This window comes from Pseudopipra pipra, chromosome 26, assembly GCF_036250125.1.
Source record: "Pseudopipra pipra isolate bDixPip1 chromosome 26, bDixPip1.hap1, whole genome shotgun sequence".
Taxonomy (NCBI): Eukaryota; Metazoa; Chordata; class Aves; order Passeriformes; family Pipridae; genus Pseudopipra; species Pseudopipra pipra.
Window position 1 is genome coordinate 1,968,531 of NC_087574.1, and position 22,337 is coordinate 1,990,867.

Below are 22,337 nucleotides of genomic sequence, written 5' to 3' on the forward strand. Positions count from 1 at the left end.
GGAACGGTCCCAAGGCTCTCCTGCACCAGGAGCCTGTGCACATCACTGCTTCAAACTGCACATCCCCCTTCAAAGGGGGAAAGGAAAAGGAGAAAAAAAAAGGGATATCTATACTCTGGGAGACACTCTGAATTCCTGCTGCTCCCCACTGCTCCAGTGCCCATTCCTATGGCAGGGAGGAGAGCAGCACCTGCTGGAGTCACCACTGCCCCCACCCCCTCACTGTGCCCAAGTCTCACCTGTTGTTTTTTTTTTTTTTTCTTCTGCAAAATTCTAAATGAAGATTTTTTTTATTTTTTTTTTTTTTACATTTTATAGTACATAAAAACTTCAAAAATACATGAGCTTGATAAAATATACATGCTTAGTTCATTCTGCATCTAGCTGAAACTATAAATTGAACCTTTACAAGTGTCTTGGGTCACCTACAGCAAACATATTTACACAGAAGCCACCAGAACAAGTACCACTAAGAACTGGCTGTAAAAAATATTATTGCGATATACTACAAATGTAACCTTTGATAGGAGCTACAAAAAGCAGCATCTTTGTTTACAGAGTTCAGTGCAATTCTTTACATTAAAAAAAAAAATAATCCTATAAATTAATAAGGAAACAACCATCAGTGTTACAGAGGAAAGAACACACTTCGCACCCCCGGCCGCGCTCCTCGTCCTCTGTATTGCTCCAATTCCTAACAGGATTTTCCTTCTCTCTCCCATCCCAGTGCCTTTTTCCCAACACCACAGAAGATGGAAGTCAGAGTGATTTCTTCCCTCCCCCCCCCGCCTTCCAGGAGAAGAGTGGTCAAAGCCCAGACTGGAATTCCCAACCCCAACGAGCAGCTCTCTCCAGTCCGGGATGTGCAGCTGCAGTCCCGGCGCAGGAGAACACGGATGCAGGATGGAGAAGGATGGGAGCTCCAGGCACACACTCAGCTCCTTCTCCTCTTTACAGTAAGATCTTACTTCCACCTTTGCTGCTCACAGCAAGAAAAAACCCACATGTGCAGTGAGTAAGGCCTGAAAACTGAGGCCTCCTCGCCGGGATCTGCAGCCGACAGCTCCCGAATGTTCCATCGCCAATTACACACCGGGTTCAATCATGCTGACTATTTTAATTAGATGACCTCATTAAAAGGATTTTGAGAGACCTATTAGTGTGGATGAGACCTCATTTATTATATACAAGGCGGCAGAAGGAAGATGACCAAGTGTAAGAACCCAGGGGGGGGAAAAAAAAGCCTTTCCAAGTGTCTCGCTGGTCTGCAGGTGAAATGGTTCTTGGAACGGTGCCGCTGCGTGCACGGAGGTGTGGGAGCGAGACATCCCTGGGAGTGGATATGGACAACGCTGCCGCCCAGCCCTTGAGCCTCCGGCTTCTTCGGCTGCTCAAGAGCGACAGGAAATGCTCAGGCCTCACCCGCCCGCTGGATCAGCTCCAACCCCTTCCCAAAACTCTGAGGTTCCTTCGTTCTGTCCTTCATGTGCCGTGGCTGGGTGGGTGCTGCAAGTCCTGTCCTGAGAAAATGGGGTGCAGCAGGGGGTGGAGGTGCAAGGCCGTGGCGGCGGCGGCGGCTGCGGGCCTCGGGGCCAGGAGGGTCGGGTAGAGAGCGTGCGGGACCGGGTGGAACGTGAAGGGGCCCGGGTGGATGGCTGAGGCCGGAATGATGTGGATGGGGTGGCTGGCCAGGAAGGTGGCGGGGTGCCCTGGAATAATCGAGTGGGTCAGGTGGGATAAGGAGATGGGCGTCAGGTGGGGCTGGGGGATGTGGTGGACCTGAGCGAGGGGCTGCGGGTGGGGGTGCGGGTGGATGCCGATGGCGGCGGCGGCGGCGGCGGCGTGGTGCTGCAGGATGGCGTGCTGCACCGTGGTGATGGACGTGGCCGAGGCCGCCGCCGGCTGCTGGATGTGGATGGGCTGGAGCGCGGGCGCTGCCGGCGCCAGGGCCGCCGAGGCGGGGAAGGCCTTGACCTGCTTGGCCAGGAGCTGCTGCTGGATGTGCTGCTGGGCCGCCTGCTGCAGCTTGCTGTACTTCTCCATCTCCTCGGGGGTGAAGGTGATGGGCTGGCTCTCCAGCGGGGCCAGAGAGGAATCTTCTCCCCCTTCCCGATCCCCTTCCATGCTCGGCTCGCCGCTCTGAGGCACATAGCCAGGAAAGTGCTCGACGTCTGGAACTAAGGGCATCATACTGGTTTCCACTGGGACCGGCTGGCTGCCCCCATCCATGGGTTCCAGCCCATCACCATCGTTCGGATCCGAGAGGAAGTTGTGTGACATGACCAGATCTCCAGAGCCAAAGCACTCAGGGAGCGACGGCGCTTCCAGGGGAATCGACGGCATCTCCACGGCAGGTTCGTCGCGTTTCGGCTCGTCCAGAGGTTTGTCCTGAATGACCATCACCACATCTTCCAGGAGAGACTGCCCGGCCAGCTGACCCTCCTCCATGCCTTGGGAACCGTCCTCAGCATCTGACAGCTCTTGCTCCTCACCCCTCTCCAAGCCAGACTCCTCGTATCGTTTGGAGTTCGGTTTCCGCACCGTTGGCAGCTTCCCGATTAACGGGAGAACCGGTTTGTTGCCTAAGGAAGGAGGAAGTTTTGGGCCAAAGTAGCCCTGGGGAGGATCTTTGAGCTTTATGCCCACCTTGTTTGCCCCCGCCAGCACCTCGTCAGCCACACAGGGCTTCTTCTCAACCTTCCTGGACTGAATCTTTTCCAAAAGCAGCTTTGCAGTGACAGAGTTTCTCTCCTCAGGACTACAGTCCCCTTCCGAGGCCCGCCCCGTGCCAGAGCTGCTGCTGTTCTGGGAGAGAGAGCCAGATCCTTTCAGATCCTCTCCTTTGCCCTCCTCTTTCTTCAGCAGCGATCCTTCACCTCGGCCTGTCCGGAAATAGTGCGGGGATTGGGAGCGATAGATCTTGGACCTGATGAAGTCCCTCCTGCCAGACCTTCTCTCCTCGGGGCTCTCGTGGCCCCGTGAGCCCTTCCGTGACAGGGACCTCTGCGAGTGGCTCCGGGTGCTGCGGCTCCGGTCCCGGCTGTAGCTGCGGCTCCGCTTCCAGCTCCGACCCGTCACACTCCGGCTCCTCCTCTTGCTCCGACTGCGGCTGCAGCTGCTGCTGCGGGTCCTGCCCCGGCTCCTCGATCTTGACCTGCCCCGAGGGTGGGTTCGGCTCCTGCTCCGGCTCCTGGACCTGCTCCTGCTCGAGCTGTAGTCATCCTCCGACGAGGAGTATTTGCGCCGCTTCGAGCGGTGGTTCGAGCTGTTGTAGTCGGAGTCATCCTCCGAGTCCTGGGAGCGCTTGGAGTGGCAGCGGGAGCGGTCGCTGTAGTCGCTGTAGCTGTCGTCGGAGTAGCTCCTGCGGCGGCTGTACCGGCTGTGCTCCGAGGAGGCGTCGGAGCTGCTGGAGTAGGACCTGTGGGAGGAGTGCCCGCGGCCCGAGCGGGAGCGGCTGCGGGAGTGCTCGCTGCCGGAGTCGTAGTCGTCGCTGTACTGGGACGGGGATTTCTGCCGGCAGTGCTTCCCGTGGGAGCCCTCGTCGCTGTCGTAGTCGCCGCTGCTCTGCCGGCTCCGGCGGCCGGGTCGGCCCTGGGACGCAGCCGGGCAGCGCCTCCTCGCAGCAGGGACCTGCTGCAGCTCAGCCTTGTGTTTCTTGCTGCCGTGCTCTTGGCAGGAGTTACCCCCGTCCTCTTTTTTACCGCTGCTTCCCTCCTCGGCAGACAGGGATTTCCTCTGGGACTCCTGGGAGCACCGCTTTTTCTTCTGGAAGTGGCTGCAGTCTTCTGACAGTTCGGGTTTCAGCACCCGGTCTGACTCCGTCGAAAGGGAGGATTTACCTTTTTTGTGCCTGTGCCTTTTCCGCTTCTTGGGTTTCTCTTCCCCCAGCTCAGCTTTCCGGCCCTTCTCTTCAGCTTCCTCCTTGTGTCTGCGTTTGTGTCTGCTGGACTTTTTGTGCTTCTTTTTCTTTTTGTGTTTATGGGACCTCCCCGATTTACTCTTCCCCGTTATGCTCTTACTGCTGTCCTCCCCCTCCCCCTTACCGACGCTGCCCGGGCCGCACTCCTGCTTGCTCTGGGATTTGTTCTCTGTTTTCACAGCAGAACTGTTGCCTACGCTTTCACCCTCCTTGGCTTTGCTCACCTCACCAGACTCTGTGCTCTGAGTGTTGTCTTTACAAAGTCCCCCCGGATCCTTGGATTTCTCTGCCCCTTTCCCTTTGGCATCTTTGTTGCGGGAGAGCTTGAAGTCGAAGTACAGGGGGTTACAGCTGTAGGACACAGAGGGCTCAGCTTTGGTGAATATGAGCAGCTCTGAAGGCCACTGCAGTGTTGTGCTCTCATCTTTACTCAGAACTGGGAAAAAAGGTCCTGTCGGGTGCTTTGGTCCCTCAGAGCCATCTCTGCAGCCTGAGGCAGGTGGAGCAGCTTCTTTAGCAGTGTCTGGCTCGGGGGGTTTGCTCTCTGGAAGGTGTTTGCTCTCCTCTGTACTTTCATTCTCCTGGATGTCTTTTGGCTCTGTTTTGCCCTGCTGGGATGTGGTTTCAGTAGTACTCTGCTCCTTCTGCTGCGCCGTGCTGTCAGTGGCTTTCTCCGTGTGCTTCCCGGGTTTGGGTTTGGGGGAAGTCCCCTTTTTCACTTCATTTGTGTTTTTTTTGTTCACATTTTCAGCTTCCATTTGTTCGGTTGACTTCATGAAAAGCAGGAATTGAAAATTGGGCTTCACTTTACAGTGGGCTGGGGGGATGTAGTGGTAGTACTCTGGTTCCACGGCCGTTGGTCCATCTTCTCTCCTCATCTTCTTCAGTTTCGATAAGGTGCTGGCCAGGGACCCGCTGTCCTTGTCGTGCTGGTCATCGTCCTCCTTGCCGTCAGAATTGTTGGTGCCTTCTCCCTCCCCAGACTTCTGCAGGCCGCCAGCCTCTGAAGACCCCCTCTCATCCCCTTTTGCCCCATCTGAAGAGCTGGACTCTTCCACATGGTCCTTGAAAACAGAAGCAATGGTCTCCAGCTTGACTGGAGTCTTCTTCGCGAAGGAAAACGACACCCCGATCTTCTGCAGCGGAGTCCCCAGAGAGCTCTTGATGCCAAAGCTGATGGCCTGTGCTGCCTGAGAGGGCGCCTGGCTTGGCATCACACCCTGTCCAGTGTTCAGGAAGCCTCTGTCCATAGTCATCTCTGCAGCCTGGCCAGAACTTGTCTGGACGAAGGAGCCGCTGTTGGCCGCGGAATCGTCATCGTCTCCACCTTCCTCATCCACGGCCACAGTGGTGGTTCTGAACATGGGCCCACTTCCAGGAGCACTGTGGGAACAGGGGAGAGAGAGAAAACAGCTCACTGGTGTCCATGTACCTCTGGAGTGGGATTCATGCCTCAGCTGAGACAGTCCTACACAGTTCAAGTGCTCTTGTACCCACACACACGCAAAAAATAACATTATACAGCCACTTGGGAGTTTTTAATAATATTAAATAACTGAAGAAAACATATTGATGGATAAAGCACTTTGGGGATGCTCTGGATTATCAGTTTAGTGAATTCACTCCTACCAAAACTGCAGCATGAGCCTAAATGTTAGCATGAAGCCTCACCATCAGAATCTGCAAAGGATTCTGGAGCAGGAGTGCCAGCACAGCACAGGGCTGCAGCCCCACTCGTGCTCCAAGGGTGCTCTAAGGGTGCTTGGGACCACCCAAACTCACCACTCAGGCTGCCTCCTCTGCTCAGCCAGCTCGTGCAGGCGCCGAAGGGCCTTCTCCTGCTTCCTCTCATCCTTCCGTGACCTCGAAGAGACATTGCGAGCAAATTCCCTTTGCTTGAGATCTTTCAACCTCTGAGGCAAAAGAAAGGAGGGACAGATCAGATCAAAGCTGTTTGTGCTTTTGTCCAAGAGCATCTCGTTGCTGTAGCACTGGAAATTACGGTGTCAAACCCCTCCCCAGGGACATTTATTGAGCCAGGATGGAGCAAGAACATCTCAGCTCAACAAACCCAACGGAGCACAGCGCCATCCTCCCAGCAGCTAAAGGAAAACACAACCACTGATCACTTTTGGCTAAGACTTCACATCTGTGTACATCCCTTTCCAAACAACGTTACTGGTTATCTTTAGCACGGACAACAAAGCTGACTTCAAAGCAACAAGCAAGTTCTGGAAGGAAAAGGGGGGAAAAAAAAGGAGGATTGTTTATTTGCTGCTCTTGCAGGGTGCTTGACAAACAGTGCATGACACGAGCCTGAGGAGCACGGGCCAAAGGACAGGAGGGATTAGCTGGTGCCAGAGTTACCTAGGAATGACATCTGACAAAAGCAATGTACCAATTACATTGGAGAAGGAGCCAAAAACCCCATGCAAATGATTCTGTAAGCAAATCAAGGATACAACATACACCACAACCAGTTACTTGCTTTCCTGACAGTAGTTCTGAGATGCTCTCTCAAGAAACAAACTACTCTAAATGCAGGAGGGTCTCTTGGGGTTGAGTACTTTGGGGGGCAGAAGCACCGAGTTCCCCAGAAATCTTATCATGAGGGAATAAACACAATGCCAAGGAATTCAAACACCCTGACATCACTGAGGAAGTCTAGGTAGCCAATTTTAATAGAAAATAAACAGCCAAGACTTCAGAACATTTTGGAAAGTCCTTGTCTCAGAGCACTAGGAGAAGAGGCTGCTGGTTTTCCTTGGAATATATGTGGATATTCACCACACTTCTTTAGGGTGCTCTACAGAAGTTGAAGTAACAGAAAGCAGCAAAGACAGACCTCTACCATCCTGAAGGGACTCACTGTTCTTTTTTAGTGCACAATTCAAAACCCTTTCAAAAGGCTCAATTCCAGGATGCATCCTGTACTCAGCTTTTGAAAGAAGTTTCATGTTTTTCAGGCATTTCATGCAGGGCCTGAGAGACTGATGGGACTCGGAGCAGGAGTCACTTTGGAACAATTCTCGTACAGGATGTACATAGCACTGGTGAATTCTAAATACTTCTGGCTGGCTGACTCTGCCTCTTTCCTGGAGCAGAGTCAGCCTGCCACACACAGGAACAGTGGATCTGGAAACCAACCCAAAGCTCAAATTAGAGGAATTAAGCTGGCCCAATGTAAAGAGAACATTGCTTTGTGAAAAAAGGGAAAACTGGACGAGACAGAGGATTCTCTTACCTAATTGTATTTACTAAATGTGGTTGAGGTGCTACCAAAATCAGAGGGGAAGACACACAAAGAAGATACAGCTACAGACACCAGTAGAAAGAAACTCACTCTTGTGATCTGGGCTCCAAAATTAGAAGGGTTTGCTTTCAATACATCAGCTGAAAACGTCACATCACAAAGAAAAAAAGAAAGTAAAAATATAACAAGAGTGGAAGAGAGGAAAAAGAATAAAAAAATACAAGCAAGCATTACTAGAGAGCTGTGGGTGTGTGGTGCCAGCTACTCTACAGAGCAGGAGAGGAGCCAGCAGAGCTACAGGACCAGGATGGGGGTCTGGAGAGGGAGGACACAGACACGGACACGCACGGACACAGCAATGATCCCACCTGGAACAGCAGAGCTACTTTCACCAGGACAAGTAAAGGGCTCAAGGGTTTTGTGGTGTATGTTAAACGTTGAAGAGTAAATTTTTTTTCCAAGAGGGAGGAAAAAAAAAAACCAAAAAACCAACTAGATGGGACTAAAGCAACGCCATCGGCTTTTTCAGGCTGATTTCGAAAGCGTGTCTGAAATGCCCCGGGAAGTTACAGCCACCAACAGCTGACAAAACTATTTAATGGGGGCTGGTGCCAAGTCTCGAGATCACTCACCCATTTGGAAAAAAGTATGACCCAGCTATTTAGACTAGACATGAACTGTGACCTTTTCCTTTCAAGAGGAAGGTGTGATGGTGCACCCAGAACCCCCTCCAGCCCCTGATCACCTCCAGGGACACAAAGTGGGCTCAGAGTTGTTGGGAATAATGCAGCTGCCCCCGGGCTCTCCTGCCTTCACTACATGGCAATTTGAATGCAAACAGAATTAAATACCCTTTTTTAAATGCTGACCTTTGTGTGTCTTTGCAGCCCCAACCTCCCACTCTCAGCACTTAAAAATTAGAGGTGTGAAGAAAATGAACCACCCCAAAGCACTGTAACCCCACAATATCCACCACAGCAACCTCCAGCTGCACCCAAACCTGTGCCCTTCAGGGTGACAAACCACTGACTGTGGTGTTGAGGCTGCTGAGAATCTGCTGCTCCTCAAACTGGGGAAAAGTTGGTCTGGCTTTACACAGGACTAAGAGATCTCAAGGCTGAGTTTCTTTTTGTCACACGGGAGCCAGAAGGAAGAAGGGTCTTGCTGGGGGAAGTACAGGGTAGAAAAGCTCCACAAATGCACCATGTCAGCTCCTTGGGAATGTAAAATATGGAAAGTAACATAGTTCAGCTTATTTGACTGCCCTAAAACAATGCACCCATCATTGGAAATGACTCCTCGAGTTTGCAAGAGACCTGCCTGGACTGCATTATCTTCCATAAATGCACCCTGGGGTAGGGAAAAGGGGGACAACATGAGCCCAGATCGCTCATCCGTAAAAACAACTCAATAATGGAACTCTGAAAATAGCCAGAACTTCTCCTGACTGGGGAGAAGCAATTCCAGGCCTGAAGTACAATTTTCCAGCATGAAGGGAGCACATGGAGCACTGAAATGCTTCTCATACACTCCAGGCCTCAGCCTTCCCTGAAAGTCATCTGAACTAAACAGAGACTTAAGCCAGGCTTACATTAAAGAAATTTCCACCTAATCCCAAGGCAAGGGTTCATTATTCCAATCCTCCAAAACCTCTAAATTCCTTTTTGGATTGCACCATGTGTTTGAGTGTGAGGGAGGCTGGACAGCCACAGAACTGCCCCTTCCCCCAGCACAGCAGAGAAATTTCAACAAGGATTTAACACAGCCACTCCATCATCCTTGGGCAGCTTCTCCCCTCCAAAAGGAGCCCTGGGAAACCACCTTCTTAGGGTGAATCCTGCCTTTTTAAAGTCTTCTCATAGTGCTGAGCAAGACTATGATTTTTTCAACAGGATTAGAGCCACCAACCTGTATTAAATCAAACACAAGCTTCATGCTGCTATAGGATTTCAAAATTAGGAGGCATTTTTTGCTCCACAGGCAGTGTGTTTTCTGAGGAAGCAGTAACGTATTTTCAAGCTGTCAGATGATAACAACAATCAAGCCAAGGAATATTACTCTGCTGGTTTATTGCTTCAGCTGTCAGAAGGGCCACACCAGTGAGTGAGTGACCAGCACATTAGGACACAAATCACCAGCACTTATATGAAGTTTCTCCAGATTTCCACACTCTGGAAGCAGCACTTCACTACCTCCAGCCTTCCTGTGTTTTATTAATAGCTGCCACCCCCCTCAGCTTTGTAACAAAGAAGAGTATTTTAAGTTTTCAGCCTTGTTTCTAACAAAATCATCATCTCTACATTTCCCCAGGAGTGCAAATGGAGCTCCTGAAGAGCAGGTTTGTTATCAAATCTGCAGCTACGTCCGGACTCCAGCACAAAGAGGCCACAGTGATGGATTATCTCCCGATCCCTGCGTGGCTCAGGAGGGGCCAAATTGGCAAAATCCACCATCACCTTACAATTCCCTGCAAATCAGCTTAAACCAGCTGCCCTGCAGCATCTCTGAAAAGCTCCAGAGCCCAGCACAGGCACAGCAAAATGGGGAAACAAAGGGGGGGGAGCAGGAACTATTCTAACAGGAAACCCACAGAATCATCACAGAATGTCCTGAGCTGGAAGGGACCCCCAAGGATCATCGAGTCCAATTCCTGGCCCTGTACAGGACACCCCAAAATCATACCCTGTGCCTGAGAGCGTTGTCCCAACACTCCCTGAAAGGCTTGGGGCCATGAAACCACTCAGCACACCCCAGATTTTGCTGGTGAGGTGGTCTCAGGTGAGACCTCCCCAGTACCCAGCTGGGGTGTGGAGCTTCCCAGGTTCAGAACCAGCAGGAAATGGATCTTCTCAGTCGAGGTGACAGAGCCCTGCAGTACCACTGAACTGAGGCCCTCTGGGAGACATTCCTGGGCTAAAACTGCAGAGCAGAAGGAGATCATGTTATTCTCACAATACAAAAGCCCCTTGACAGACCTGAAAATCTGAGACTTTCATGCCAAACCTCAAACTGAGGGGATGGTGAGACCTGATCCACGTACAGAGCTGGAGACAGGACTCCTGTGGCATCAGAGCCAACTCCTCCCCTGCTACTGTTCTCAAGTCTGCAAATCTCCATTAAACAAAATAATAATAATACTAGTAGTAGTAATAATAATAGTAGTAATAATAACAATAACAATAACAATAACAATAATAATGTACTTCTCATTCCATGCCAGCAGATGTCTGGCTTTCTGAACTTTTGATGTCTGCTTGATTCTTTGCCACAACAGCTTCTGGGAGTTAATGACACCATCAGCTAAACACAAGCTCCAAGGATGGCAACCTTTATTGTTTTATCCAAGTGAGAACACAAGCCTGGCCTATCTTTGGTATTTGGTAATCAACATTCTTTGCATGCTCATTAATGAAGTGAAAAGGAGCAGAGAGGAAATGGCCTGCAAATGCTGCTTTTATTGCATCTTAATTTCCTCTCTGACACCACATTTTCCACTTAGGAAAAAATATGATAATGTGACAGAGATGGCCCAGTGACCCCAGCTCTGCCCTGCAGGAGGTTGGCAACCCTTGGAATCACACTCCAGGCCTGGTATGCTGAGGGCTGGTTTTACTGAACATTCTCCATGTCTAAGAGCTCCTCTCCAAATGTGTCTGTCATCAGCAAATGAGCAGCTGAACAACCAGAACCGGGTTAAGAAAAATATCACAGGATGGTTTGGGTTGGAAGGGACCTTAAAAAACATCCAGTGCCACCCCCTGCCATGGGCAGGGACACCTTCCACTAGCCCAGGTTGCTCCAAGCCCCGTCCAACCTGGCCTTGGACACTTCCAGGGGTCCAGGGGCAGCCAGAGCTTCTCTGGGCAACCTGTGCCAGGGCCTCCCCACCCTCCCAGGGAACAATTTCTTCCTAACATCTATCTAATCTAAACCTACTCCCTCCCAGCTTAAATCCATTCCCCCTTGGCCTGTCACTCCAGGCCCTTGTCCAAAGTCCCTCTCCAGCTCTTCTGCAGCCCCTTAAAAGTCAATTAGTGGGATTTCTTGAGGATAAAGCATTTCTGAGGTAGAAGAATCTCCCATGTAACACCAAGTACCTCAGAGATTCTCTCCTCAGCCTTTTCCATTTAAGCTGTGCTTGGAGGCCCAAGTTTTTGGAAAGCACAAGTCCAAGTCTCCCCAAACCAGGAGACTCGGGCTCTGGATTTAAGAGTCTTCATCAACCCCAGCAGTGACTGTGTTGGTAATTCTATTGTGCTTTAACAGATCCCTCCCTCTCAGCATTAGAAGCAAAGATGCAGATAATTAGGGCACAAAGAGAACTGCAGATCTGTAGTTTCAGTTCTTAGCTCCACCCTGTTTCCCAAAGAACTTCTTTATGGAAATACATTCCCTTTGTCCTTTAACAGAGAGAATCTATGCAGAATTAATCATCTACACATCCAAAACAACACACATTTCAGGGGGGGAAAAAGCTACATAAAAGCCTTCATTTCAGTCCTGGTTACATTCTCCCAGGGAACCTGGCACAGGTTCACACAGGAACACGTTTGTTTTTCACAGGGGAATGTTTTGATTCTGCTGGGTCAGTGACTCAGTAAACAGCTGAACCCCTCAGCAGGGGCACGAGCAGGAAAGGAGTGCCTGGGTGGGAGATTCTGTAAGTTCTTGGCTTGTTAAAAAACCCTCACAGTAAAGGCTGACTGGAAATGGTTCAGAAGTGACACCTCAGGTAATTCCAACTGTAACACCTTCTGCAGGCTGCTCCAAGTGCTGGGCCCTGCACATCCAGGTTTATTGGACAGGAATACACACACTGGGTACAGCCCAGGTAAGGGCACCCACCCTCATCTTCACACAAACCTAAGGTGGAGTTTCTATCTTGATGTCAAAACCCCAAATGGAATTAAGGGTCCACTTGGATGTAATGCCCAGAGTGCCCCAGGACTGTGGGAGCTCCCAAGGATCAGGATAGAAAAGCAGTACAAAAATCACAGAATCACAGACTGGTTTGGGTTGGAAAAGACCTCAAAGCCCATCTAGTCCCACCCTCTGCCATGGGCAGGGACACCTTCCATGCCCTCTCCAACCTGGCCTTGGACACTTCCAGGGATATACACTGGGTCCATATTCACCACCCAAGCTCCTCTCTAGCTGCAAAAGTTTTCTTCCAACATTTTCCACCTTTTTTCTGTGCACTTTTATTAATTATTACTCTGTTGACAACTGTGACTGGACACCATCTGAGGCAGGACCCTTCATAACCTACCAGGCCTTTAGATCAAGATCTTACAGCTAAAAAAACCACCATTAAAGACATCAGCAGCTTTCCAGGGTACAAGAAGTTATGAGATCCATGGTTAAAGACTTTTCCAGTTGCTCACTGAAGGATCTGTGAGGGAACTGAGTTAACTGTCCCTCCTGCAGTGCCATCTGCACTCACTCCAGTTGCTTTTAGTCCTCTGACTTCCCCCAAGAGGGACCAGAGGGTGACCGGAAGGTTACAGGTCTTTAAAACAGCTGCACTTCTCCTCTCAACTATCAACCTAATAAAAAAAAAGCTAGGGAACAACATTGCACACCTCCAGCAGGATGGATTAAAATACAGCAACTGAAACAGGTTTGTGAGAATAAATGGAAGGTTGTTTTCCCAGGTAAGGAAATTCTGCCTTTTGGATAGAAACTTGGTGTTGAGGTTGATTCAGATGGAGCCAAATGCTCTAAAAAACCAGGATAGCCAGGAAATGACAGAATAAACCTCCCCTTTAATTGTTTGGTGTTGGCACAATTTTGGTGGGTCCAAAATTTATCCGGTTGGGATCAATACACTTACCTATCATCCCTGTTTGGCAATAATCTTGAGTTCCTTCCTGGAATACAAGACAGTGTCTTTATAACTGGGGAGCAGAAAGGGATCTGAGGATGGAACATCTATTTACAGGGACAGCCTGTGGCTCGCTGCACCACAGAGGGATAAGCAAACACTTCAACGTCAGGGGATGTGGAACTAAAAATACTTAAAAGCAAAAATGATCCTGGGGAAATCAAGCCAAGAAAAAGGGAAAAACGAGCTCTGTTGCCTCAAAAATTACCACTGAGAAGACAAAATACTGCAGATAACATTATACCAAGCCAGGTTGCTGTAACTATCTAAGATACTGTAGCAGCTCATCTTTCCAGGAAAGCCAACTGAGTGGCCTACTTTGAAGAAAACTTTCTGGTTTTCCTCAAAAACTTTGTGCTCTCCTTTCTGTAACCTTGCCTTCTTGTCCAAAAAGGCAAAATGTGAAACATCAACATGCAACATATAAAAAGTACAGCTTTTTTTTTTTTTTTTTAAATTAAACTACCTTAAAATTCAGACTGGACACAGCAGTGAGATGATGTTACTTATGGAAATTCACCCTCATTATGTCTCTGGAGTTTCAAGTTCACTCCCTGAACACAGACCCAACAGGGTCACACACATTTCAGCCTGACACAAAGCTGGACAAGCAATTTTTTCCCTAAGCAAAGCATGATTGCTTCTTTGTCTAAATCCCTCTGTAACTGGAAATTAATGCTGGGTGATGCAGCCACAGTTTGGAGGCTCATTTGCTCCAAAGCCTGCCTGAAGTGAGTGCAACGGATGGAATTACCCAAGAACATAATTCCTTTCAAAATAATCAGCAACCCCTAAATTCTTCCTGCTGATGAGATGTCCCCACCCTGTGTGTCTACAAGACATTTTTCTCTCAGGTCACTCCTGCTGATCACTCCTTTTATACCAACGAGGGGTGGTTGCTTCCACAGGTTTGTTTCTTCCTCCACAGCATCTCCAGGTGCTAGAACAGCTCTGGGCCCTGCCAGGCTCACGTCAGCCCCCCATTAGTCACCGAGGGTTTGAACAGGAGTTGACATAATTATGCTGCATCAGCACACTGAGAATGTGACACAAACAGGTCCTTCCACCTCCTGAATAAATGCAGGTCGTTGCACTCGAGTTTCAGCCAAGCTGATGGAAACCTTCAGGTGAAGTTCACAGCTCTCAGGTGTCAGGACTGTGCCAAAACAGCCCTTTGCCCAACACAAAGTGAATGAAGGCATTTCTGCTCTGAATTCCACTAAACCAAACTTGGTCACAGAAAACTGCCCTGCCACGAGAATTCTTGTTAAGACTCCCTTACAGAATCTACCTGGAATACTATCACAGCCTACATTTAATCCACACACAAAAAAATCACATTCTAATGCCATGTTCCTGGTTTTAAGCTGTTCACTGCTATTTTGCAAGCTCTAGTACTCTGCAGCACATCCTCCACGAGGTATCAGCATTTTAATGATTGTGTTGTTAGAATTTATGACTAGGAACATCAAAACCCTCCTCTGAGCCATTCCAGCTCTGGGTGAGCCCAACACTGCTGTCTGCTGTGCAGTTACATCTCATTTAGCAGCTTAAGTGGTCAAACAGACCAGGCTAACACATGAACTTTTTATTATTTACTGTGCAGTGTGAAATACCCTGTGAACACATCCCTACCTTGGGAACAAAGCCAGCTCCACACAGACACTGAATCTGCCTTCTCCTGAGGGTTACAGGATTTGGGAAGTGCTCCTCTGACACAGCCCATTATTTCCTGGTCTGTTTTCAGTAACTCAACAGAACACAGACTGAAGTACTGAAATACTCACACATGGTGTATCACCACTCCCCAAAGCTGTACTGTGCTAAAAGTGAACTGGGAGCCATCCATATCCACATGTCCTATTCCCAGTTTAACAGCAGCCCATTCCTGCCCCTGGGTCTCTCAGAACTGGGGCTCCTTGATGCCAATCGTGGACTGGGGTTTGGGGTTCCTCTGTTGTTTTGGATTTTTAAATGCATGGTGGGCATAAAAATCTTACCCAGCAACACAAAACACCTATTCCTGGAGCTATAAGGAAAACAGATACACCAGGGAAATTCCAAGTATTAACCACAGACAAGACCACCACGATGAACATCAGACTGGTGAACTGTGCTATCAGCACTTGGTTACCTGTTTGTGAGCGTGGTCATAAGAGTTTATGTGGTTGTCAAACTCCTGATGCTTCTGATACTGCTTGTCACAGAGTTCACAGTAGAAGTTTGCTCTGAGGTCTTCCAAAGCCTTGGCAATGGCCTTTTCTTTATCAACATAATCCTAAAATATTAATAAAAAATGCTTCTGTTAAACATCCTGTAAAACAGACTGGAAGATGAAGAGTTAGTCCTTCAAGGAAAAATAGTGTTTCAGAAAAACTTAAGAGTATATTGATGGTTATATTTATTACAGAATCAATCAGATTGGAGAAGACTTCCCAGGATCATCGAGTCCAACCTGTGCCTGATCCCCACCTTGTCCCCAGCCCAGAGCACTCAGTGCCATGTCCAGTCCTTCCTTGGACACCTCCAGGGATGGGGACTCCACCACTCCCTGGGCAGCCCCTTCCAGTGCCTGACAGCCCTTTCCAGGAAGAAATTCCTCCTGATGTCCAACCTGACCCTCCCCTGGCACAGCTGGAGGCCGTTCCCTCTCCTCCTGTCCCTTGTTCCCTGGGAGCAGAGCCCGACCCCCCCCGGCTCCCCCCTCCTGTCAGGGGGTTGCAGAGCCAGAAGGTCCCCCCTGAGCCTCCTTTTCTCCAGGCTGAGCCCCCCCAGCTCCCTCAGCTGCTCCTGCTGCTCCAGCCCCTTCCCCAGCTCCGTTCCCTTCCCTGGACACGCTCAACGTCTTTCTTGTTGTGAGGGGCCCAAAACTGAACCAAGGATTTGAGGTTCTTTTCCAGCTTTCCAGCCACTCTTCCCTCACCCTGGAGCGCTCCATGAGGTTGTTGTGACCCAAGAGCAGGACCTGGCACTTGGCCTTGTTGAGCCCAGCTTATCAAGCTGAGCAGTCTTTGCAATTCACAGGTGTGATCCCAGAACTTTGCAACGCCACCGACTCCATTTCTTACACAGAATATCACCTTGTCAGAGCACAGGTATCACTAAAACAGACTTAAAACAAGGCCTCCAGTGCTGACAGGGGAAGGCAGCTCTGCCTCAGGAGAGCCTGTGGGATTGTCTGTGCTCCAAGGAGAGGTTCAAAGCCTTGAGCTCACCCACAAACGCACCGGCAGCGTGTGAGATGCACAAACACACATCAAACCAAGGAGGATTCCTGCCTTTGGAACAGAACTTCAAATGCTGCTGCTTCCTCCATTTTGAGTGCTAACAGCTGGCTGCTTGATCTTGGTTTGTGTGCCTGAATTCAGGAGGGAGGAATGCAGCTCCAGCTGGGAATCACTGCTCAGACACCAAGGAGCTCAACCCACCCCAGTAGATTCCCTGTCAGTGAAACCTTCCCAGGAGCAACACTGTCCATCAGGCTGAGCCCAGACACAGGGATCACACTGGGCACAGGGAGCTGCATTTCATGAGCAGGGGGAAGGAGACGACCATGAAGGCTGCAGACAGGATTTGTTTCCTTATAATTCAGCATCTTTATAGGTGGAAAACCAAACCTGCAGGCAGAGGTGGTGTCTGGATTGGCAACAGTCACATCCTGCCCTCTTTAGCTACAGGTTTTGGGTGGGCACAAGCTCTGGGACTCTGGGGCAATCCCAGTCCCTCAGGTGGCTGCAGTGGTTGGAAATGCAGGTGTTGGAAGGAGCCTGTGCTGCTCCCCAGCCCTGTCCCCAGGGCACAGCCCCAGCTCAGACGCACCTGAGCCCCAGACACAGCAACCTGAGGGCAAAGCAGCCCCTCCCCTGGCCAGGCTGGCTCAATTACAGCCCCACCAGCAGAATTAATAAAACATCACCACTCTGCACAAGCACTGGGGAAGGTTTACTCTGAGGAGGTGCTTCTTACTCAAAACCAGCTGCAAATGCTACATCCCAAAGCCCATTGCAGCAGCACATCCCAAATAGCCACTTCCCACAGGCACTTTAACTGGAATAAAGAGAAATATAAAAAAAAATAGCCTAACATTAGAGAAAAAGCACTGAAGGGTTTAAGTGTTTCCATCTTCAATACAAACTTCTCATGGGAAGCTTCCTTGCCCAGCAAGAGGAAGCAGCAAACATTTAAGAGAGATAAACTGTGCAAGATTTTATTTTTCTTTTTCAGTTCAGATCTTGTTCAAGGCAATATGTTTTATCTCCCAGTTACCACATCAAAACTGCATTAAAAGAACACTACTGAGCATGTTTTATATGATGCAAAATTTATGTAAAAAATTTCAGCACCTGAGGAGGGGGAAAAAAAATATCTGAAAAATTCCTGTGCTAATGTTTGGGGTTGTTTTCAATTTAAAGCACTGTTCACCTCCTAAATAAAAGAGATGTATTGCAACTTCCTGCTTCCATCTATTACCAGATGCCCTTGTTAAGAAGAAAAAAGAGAAAAAAAAAATCAACAAATCTGGAGGTTTGAGCCTGAAGCAGGTCCCCAGGAAGACAAGAAAGGAAAACAGAGCAGCGTGAGATCCACAGAACACTGAGGTTTAACGTTCCTCTGAATCCCAAACAAGCTTCCTGCACCATGGGTAGGTTTTTTTGAGCAAGCATCCCGTGGCTGAACAATGACACTCAGCCATTTGAATGATCAGAATCTATACAAAAGGAGGGAATTAAAGAACATTTATGGCTTGCTTCTTGGCTGCAGTTATCCCGAATTCCTTTGAGGCTCCCTGAATGGCTAATCAGGATGCACAGTTACATAATGGCCTCCTGTGGAGCAATGCAAAAATAAGGACTGCAGAGATTTTGCACAGATTAATATCAAAATGCAAGGGGTAAGGATGAAGCACGATAATAAAAACCCACTGGAGGTGGGAGAGGCTGCTGCTGCTGCTCCAGAGCTCCTGGAATATGCTCGGGGTGGATAAGGGCAGGAAGAGAAAAGAGTCTCAGAGCAACACAAATTCAGCTGCATTTGAAAAGAGAATTGCAAACCCCAAGAACTTCAGAATCCTCAAATAGTTTGGACTGGAATGGACTTTAAAACCAAGGACCTTAAAAGCATCCACTTCCACCCTCTACTATGGGCAGGGACACCTTCCACTATCCCAGGTTGACCCAAGCCCTGCCCAACTTGGCCTTGAACAATTCCAGGCACAGGGAATTCACAGCCCTTATGGGCACCCAAAAACCTGCAGTTCACTGACTGAGCAAGTCAAGGGCTCAAAAAAAAAAAAATGAAGAAATGAGGCTATAAATTTTTGTAGCTGAACAAACTGCCTGCAGAATTAACTGTTCAGCTGGGGAAATGGAATTTTAGAGTTGCCAAGGTTATGTTTAATTTTAATGGAATTGAAACTACTCTTCCATTATTTCTCAAAGAAATAAAATTTATGCAACTCTGACACTCCATTTGGATGTCTCAGGGTCTTCCTCAACCCTGGTACTTCCCCAGTCTCAGGACAACTGAAGGTTTTCCTAAAACCTGATGGGCTGGGAAGAGGACGAGTGGATTAAAGGACCAGCAAAGACCAGGTCCCCACAGAGAACCTGGTTACAGCTAATCTAAGAATGCTGCAGCATGTCACGCTCAACCCCAACACCACAGCTCATTTTTATCAGCTTCTAGCTTACAAAATAACCCCTCAGGTTTTGTAAACCCCATGGAAATACAGAATCTTTTTTTTTTTTTTTTAATGTTGGCAGAGCAATTCTTCCAAAGAACTACAGCCCATTGATTTCTCCAAGCTGGAGCCGTTTCCTATCCTTCCAAATTAAGCAGGATTTATGCAATAATGCACTACTCACAAGACAACACCTCCTCCCTCCCAGCCCCTCTAACACCTGCAGCTGCAAGTTTTGCACCAACAACGTGGCAGGTCCACTAGAAAAATCTGGAAGCCCTGGGAACAGGGAAGGAAATGTCCTGCTCACCATAAAACTGTTTTTTTCCAGAACAGCAGCAAAGCACACAGAGAAAAGCCCTGCTGGTGTCCTGGAGCTCTTCAGCAGCTAAACAAACACCAAGGTTAATGCCAGGAAGTGAATAACCAGTTTGTTAAAATACAAATCATCTCAACAATGACAGAACACTTGATTCCTGCCACCATCACTGCAGCCTAAGGAGAAGAAATCAGAACAAATCTTTTCCCAGCCAGCCCACGGACACTCTGATGTTGATGCCCCCCTTTTTGTACCTTGTATTTCTGCCTCAGCTCCTCGGTGTCCTCCTTCTCCACCTCCAGCACTCGCCTCCGCTCGGTGGCATCCTCGGCGTAGTCAAGCTTTTTTTTAAAAAAAAAAAAAAAAAAAAGAGAGAAGAGATGCAATTTGTCCCATAAATACTTTGCACTCCCACTGCCAGAATGCACAGCTTAAAAACCACGAGGTTTGAAACAGAACCTCTGCATGTTGTGCTTTGTTTTCTCTGCGTAAAACGGGTCATTAATGCACACGAGGTGGAGGGTCCTGTCCATGCCAACAGCAACCTCAGCTTTGGGGAGGGGGAGAAAATCAGAGCTCAGGGATTTTGGGGAGCATCCAGACCCCAGAACTCAGGTCCCCATGGATAAACAGAGAGGAGAAGGATTTGAGAAGTGTTTTTTGAGAAGTGTTTTCTTACTGTGTCAATTTAAGAGCAAGTTGTTCTGTTATCTTTGATGCCACTTTGACATTTTTTCATTTTGCCTTCCCCCCCCGTTCCCAAGAGCCATGCAGGCCTGAGGGGGCAGGTGGAGGTGACCTTACCTCCATCTCCATGCGGCCCATGCCCATGACATCATACTTGACGACGATGGGGATGGGATCCGTCCTCCCTGGAAGAGGAACACACAGAGGGCATCAGGAGCAGCCGGGCACCGCAGCTCGGGTACACATTGGGTTTGGGTGGTTAGAGATCTTGCCTTGGAGTGCAGAGACCAGAAAGCTACAGTGAACCAAACACGAGCCATTCTCACAGCTTACAGCCAAACCTGCACCCCCAGCACTCACAAAGGGCTTTTCTCAACAAGGACTGGCCACGTAAAATGTTCTTGTGGTTCACGTTCCCCCCTGTCCCTCACGGCTTCCACATGGGGCCAGACGTGCTCCTCACCTTCCCACAGGAGGGAAGAGGCTGTTAAACACATTTTGCTGCTCTAGCTCATGAATAATCACTTAGGACTTCCCTGTAAAGGGTGTGGAAGCCTCCCTCCCACCAGCTTTTGTCCCTCCCCAGGAGCAAGGAATGCCAAACTTCCTTCAGCCACGGCCAGGTGGGTGCCACCTGCCCCCCAGGAGATGCTCTGGCACTCCTGTGCCACCTGTAAGCTGTGAAAAGGACTAGTTGCGAAGAAAATTGACTTTGAACTAATCAAACTATGCTGGAGATTTTTTTTTTATTTTTCTTTAAAAAAAAAAAACATATCTTTAATCCACTCATAACCAGCCAAACAAAGCAAAATGGGGCAGACAAGCACTTTACTACCACAGCTTTTTTGGTTTTATTATTATTTTAAATTATTATTATTGTGTTTGATTTTTACATCACAACTGGCACTGTTGGTTGTGATGTAACCCACTGAACAAAGTACTTACCTTCTCCGGTGCATACCTTGAGTGAAAAAACAGAATGTTTACTTCCCTTATTATTGCTCTTGTTTGGTGTAAACAACTGTTTTGTTATACACACATACACAGGTATTATACCTTTGGGCTAAAAGATCCACAGGTTTGAATCGTGCCAAAAACATTCCATGTGCAAAAGGTCCAAGTCTTTAAAAATGCCTTGGAAAACCTGGATAGGTGGGAAAACTTTGCCAGCATCAGCTCTAATTCCTGCCAAAGCCACAGCCCCAGAGGGGCTTTTGACCTTTAAAGTACAGAGGCATGGTTTTTATTCAGAAATAAATCAAATAAATCCCTTTAATTAGTTGCTCTATGGATTTGTTGATAGGCCCAGGAATTTGACAGGCAGGGATCCAGCAGGTCCAAAATCAGCGACCACGTTCACCCAAAATACTTTGGATTGAGCCTTGTTTTGGGTATCAAGGTCTGACAGGGTTCCTCTCATGCCCAATGGTATAATACAGTAAGCAGTGACTGCAATTTTTAGCAAAAGGACCAAATCAAAGACAGGTTATAAAAATGACTTCCTAAGTGCAATATCACTTTCATAACGTCTCAGCCAGGGATTTACTGGTAGGTGGTGAACCCAAATGGAATGGCTGGCACCAGGTGCCAGCAATTTATTATTTAAATTGGTTTTCGAGCTTTTTTTGGTTTGGTTTTTTTTGTTGTTGTTGTTTGTTTCTTTGTTTCTCCAGCAATGGACATCTTTGGATGCAGCCTCATTGCCCTGGTAAACCCCTGTACACAAACAATGCATCAGTACTTTTGCCTTCTAAGGCAGTCAAAGTTTTTTGGTGTTTTTTTTTTGTTTTGTTTTTTTTAATTCAAAAATCCATTTGGAAATTGCAGTAGCAAGTGCTAGTGCCCATCGTGTTGGGGGGGAGAAAAAAAAAATCAAGTTTGGACAGTATTAGAAATTTATGTTTAAACTGATTTTGGCAGTTCTAACACAAACAGAAACATCCCTTCTTAGCAATACCCTTTAATGAACAAGGATCAGACAAGTGTGCATAAAGAAAGGAAAGGAAAGGAAAATGAAAGACCAAGCAGAAGGATGATGGCTACAACAGAGAAAGTAAGCCTAACATTGGTGCACTGATGACAAAAGGAGTAATTCAGTCTGAAAATAAAAAATTACCACTGCTAAGTTTACCATCACCACAACAAGTCCAGGATCATAACGCTGTAAAAAAGAAACACCATTTGTTAGGCAGAAACCATGAGGGGCAGAAAATAGGCCGTTTGGCAGGGAGGGTGGGTTAAAAAAAATTCAAACCAACAGGAGGCTTCTTGCTCACCCCTCCACCCCAGACCGTGCTCTGCCCTGCGGAACCGGGAACTCGGAGCGGCTCCTTCTGGGTGGTTGGGCCAGGCCGAGCTCCTGGGGACAGCCCCGTCCCAGAGGGGCACGAGGCACATGGAATCAGGCAGTTTAGAAAGGAAACAAACCGGGATCTTAAGGAATTGGGAACGTTCTGTGCCCAAAGGAGCTCTGGCTGCAGGTGAGAGGAGGAGATTCCATGTGAAAAGCGATGCCTTTGTTTTTCACTGAGTCATCCTCTCCTTACAAATGAAACACCACGGGGTGACATCCAGGGGACAAGGGCCACGTCCAAA

The 22,337-nt window shown here is 48.5% G+C and overlaps 1 protein-coding gene across 6 annotated transcripts in view; it reads right to left on the minus strand.

Moving 5' to 3' along the window:
* Positions 1 to 1,156: 1,156 nt before the first annotated feature.
* Positions 1,157 to 22,337, minus strand: part of GPATCH8 (G-patch domain containing 8) — a 53,632-nt gene continuing 32,451 nt past the window's right edge. For 3 of the 6 annotated variants that reach the window (XM_064636406.1, XM_064636407.1, XM_064636408.1), the window contains 5 exons: positions 19,860 to 19,927; positions 19,310 to 19,396; positions 15,191 to 15,334; positions 5,702 to 5,832; positions 1,157 to 5,302 (listed from right to left, as the gene is read on the minus strand). In XM_064636406.1, the coding sequence (XP_064492476.1) occupies positions 1,483 to 5,302; positions 5,702 to 5,832; positions 15,191 to 15,334; positions 19,310 to 19,396; positions 19,860 to 19,927 (4,250 nt within the window). In that variant the 3' untranslated portion in view covers positions 1,157 to 1,482. Of the gene's footprint in view, positions 5,303 to 5,701; positions 5,833 to 7,262; positions 7,313 to 13,005; positions 15,157 to 15,190; positions 15,335 to 19,309; positions 19,397 to 19,859; positions 19,928 to 21,858; positions 21,904 to 22,337 lie in introns of those variants that run through there. The other 3 variants (XM_064636409.1, XM_064636410.1, XM_064636411.1) reach the window with 3 other exon arrangements.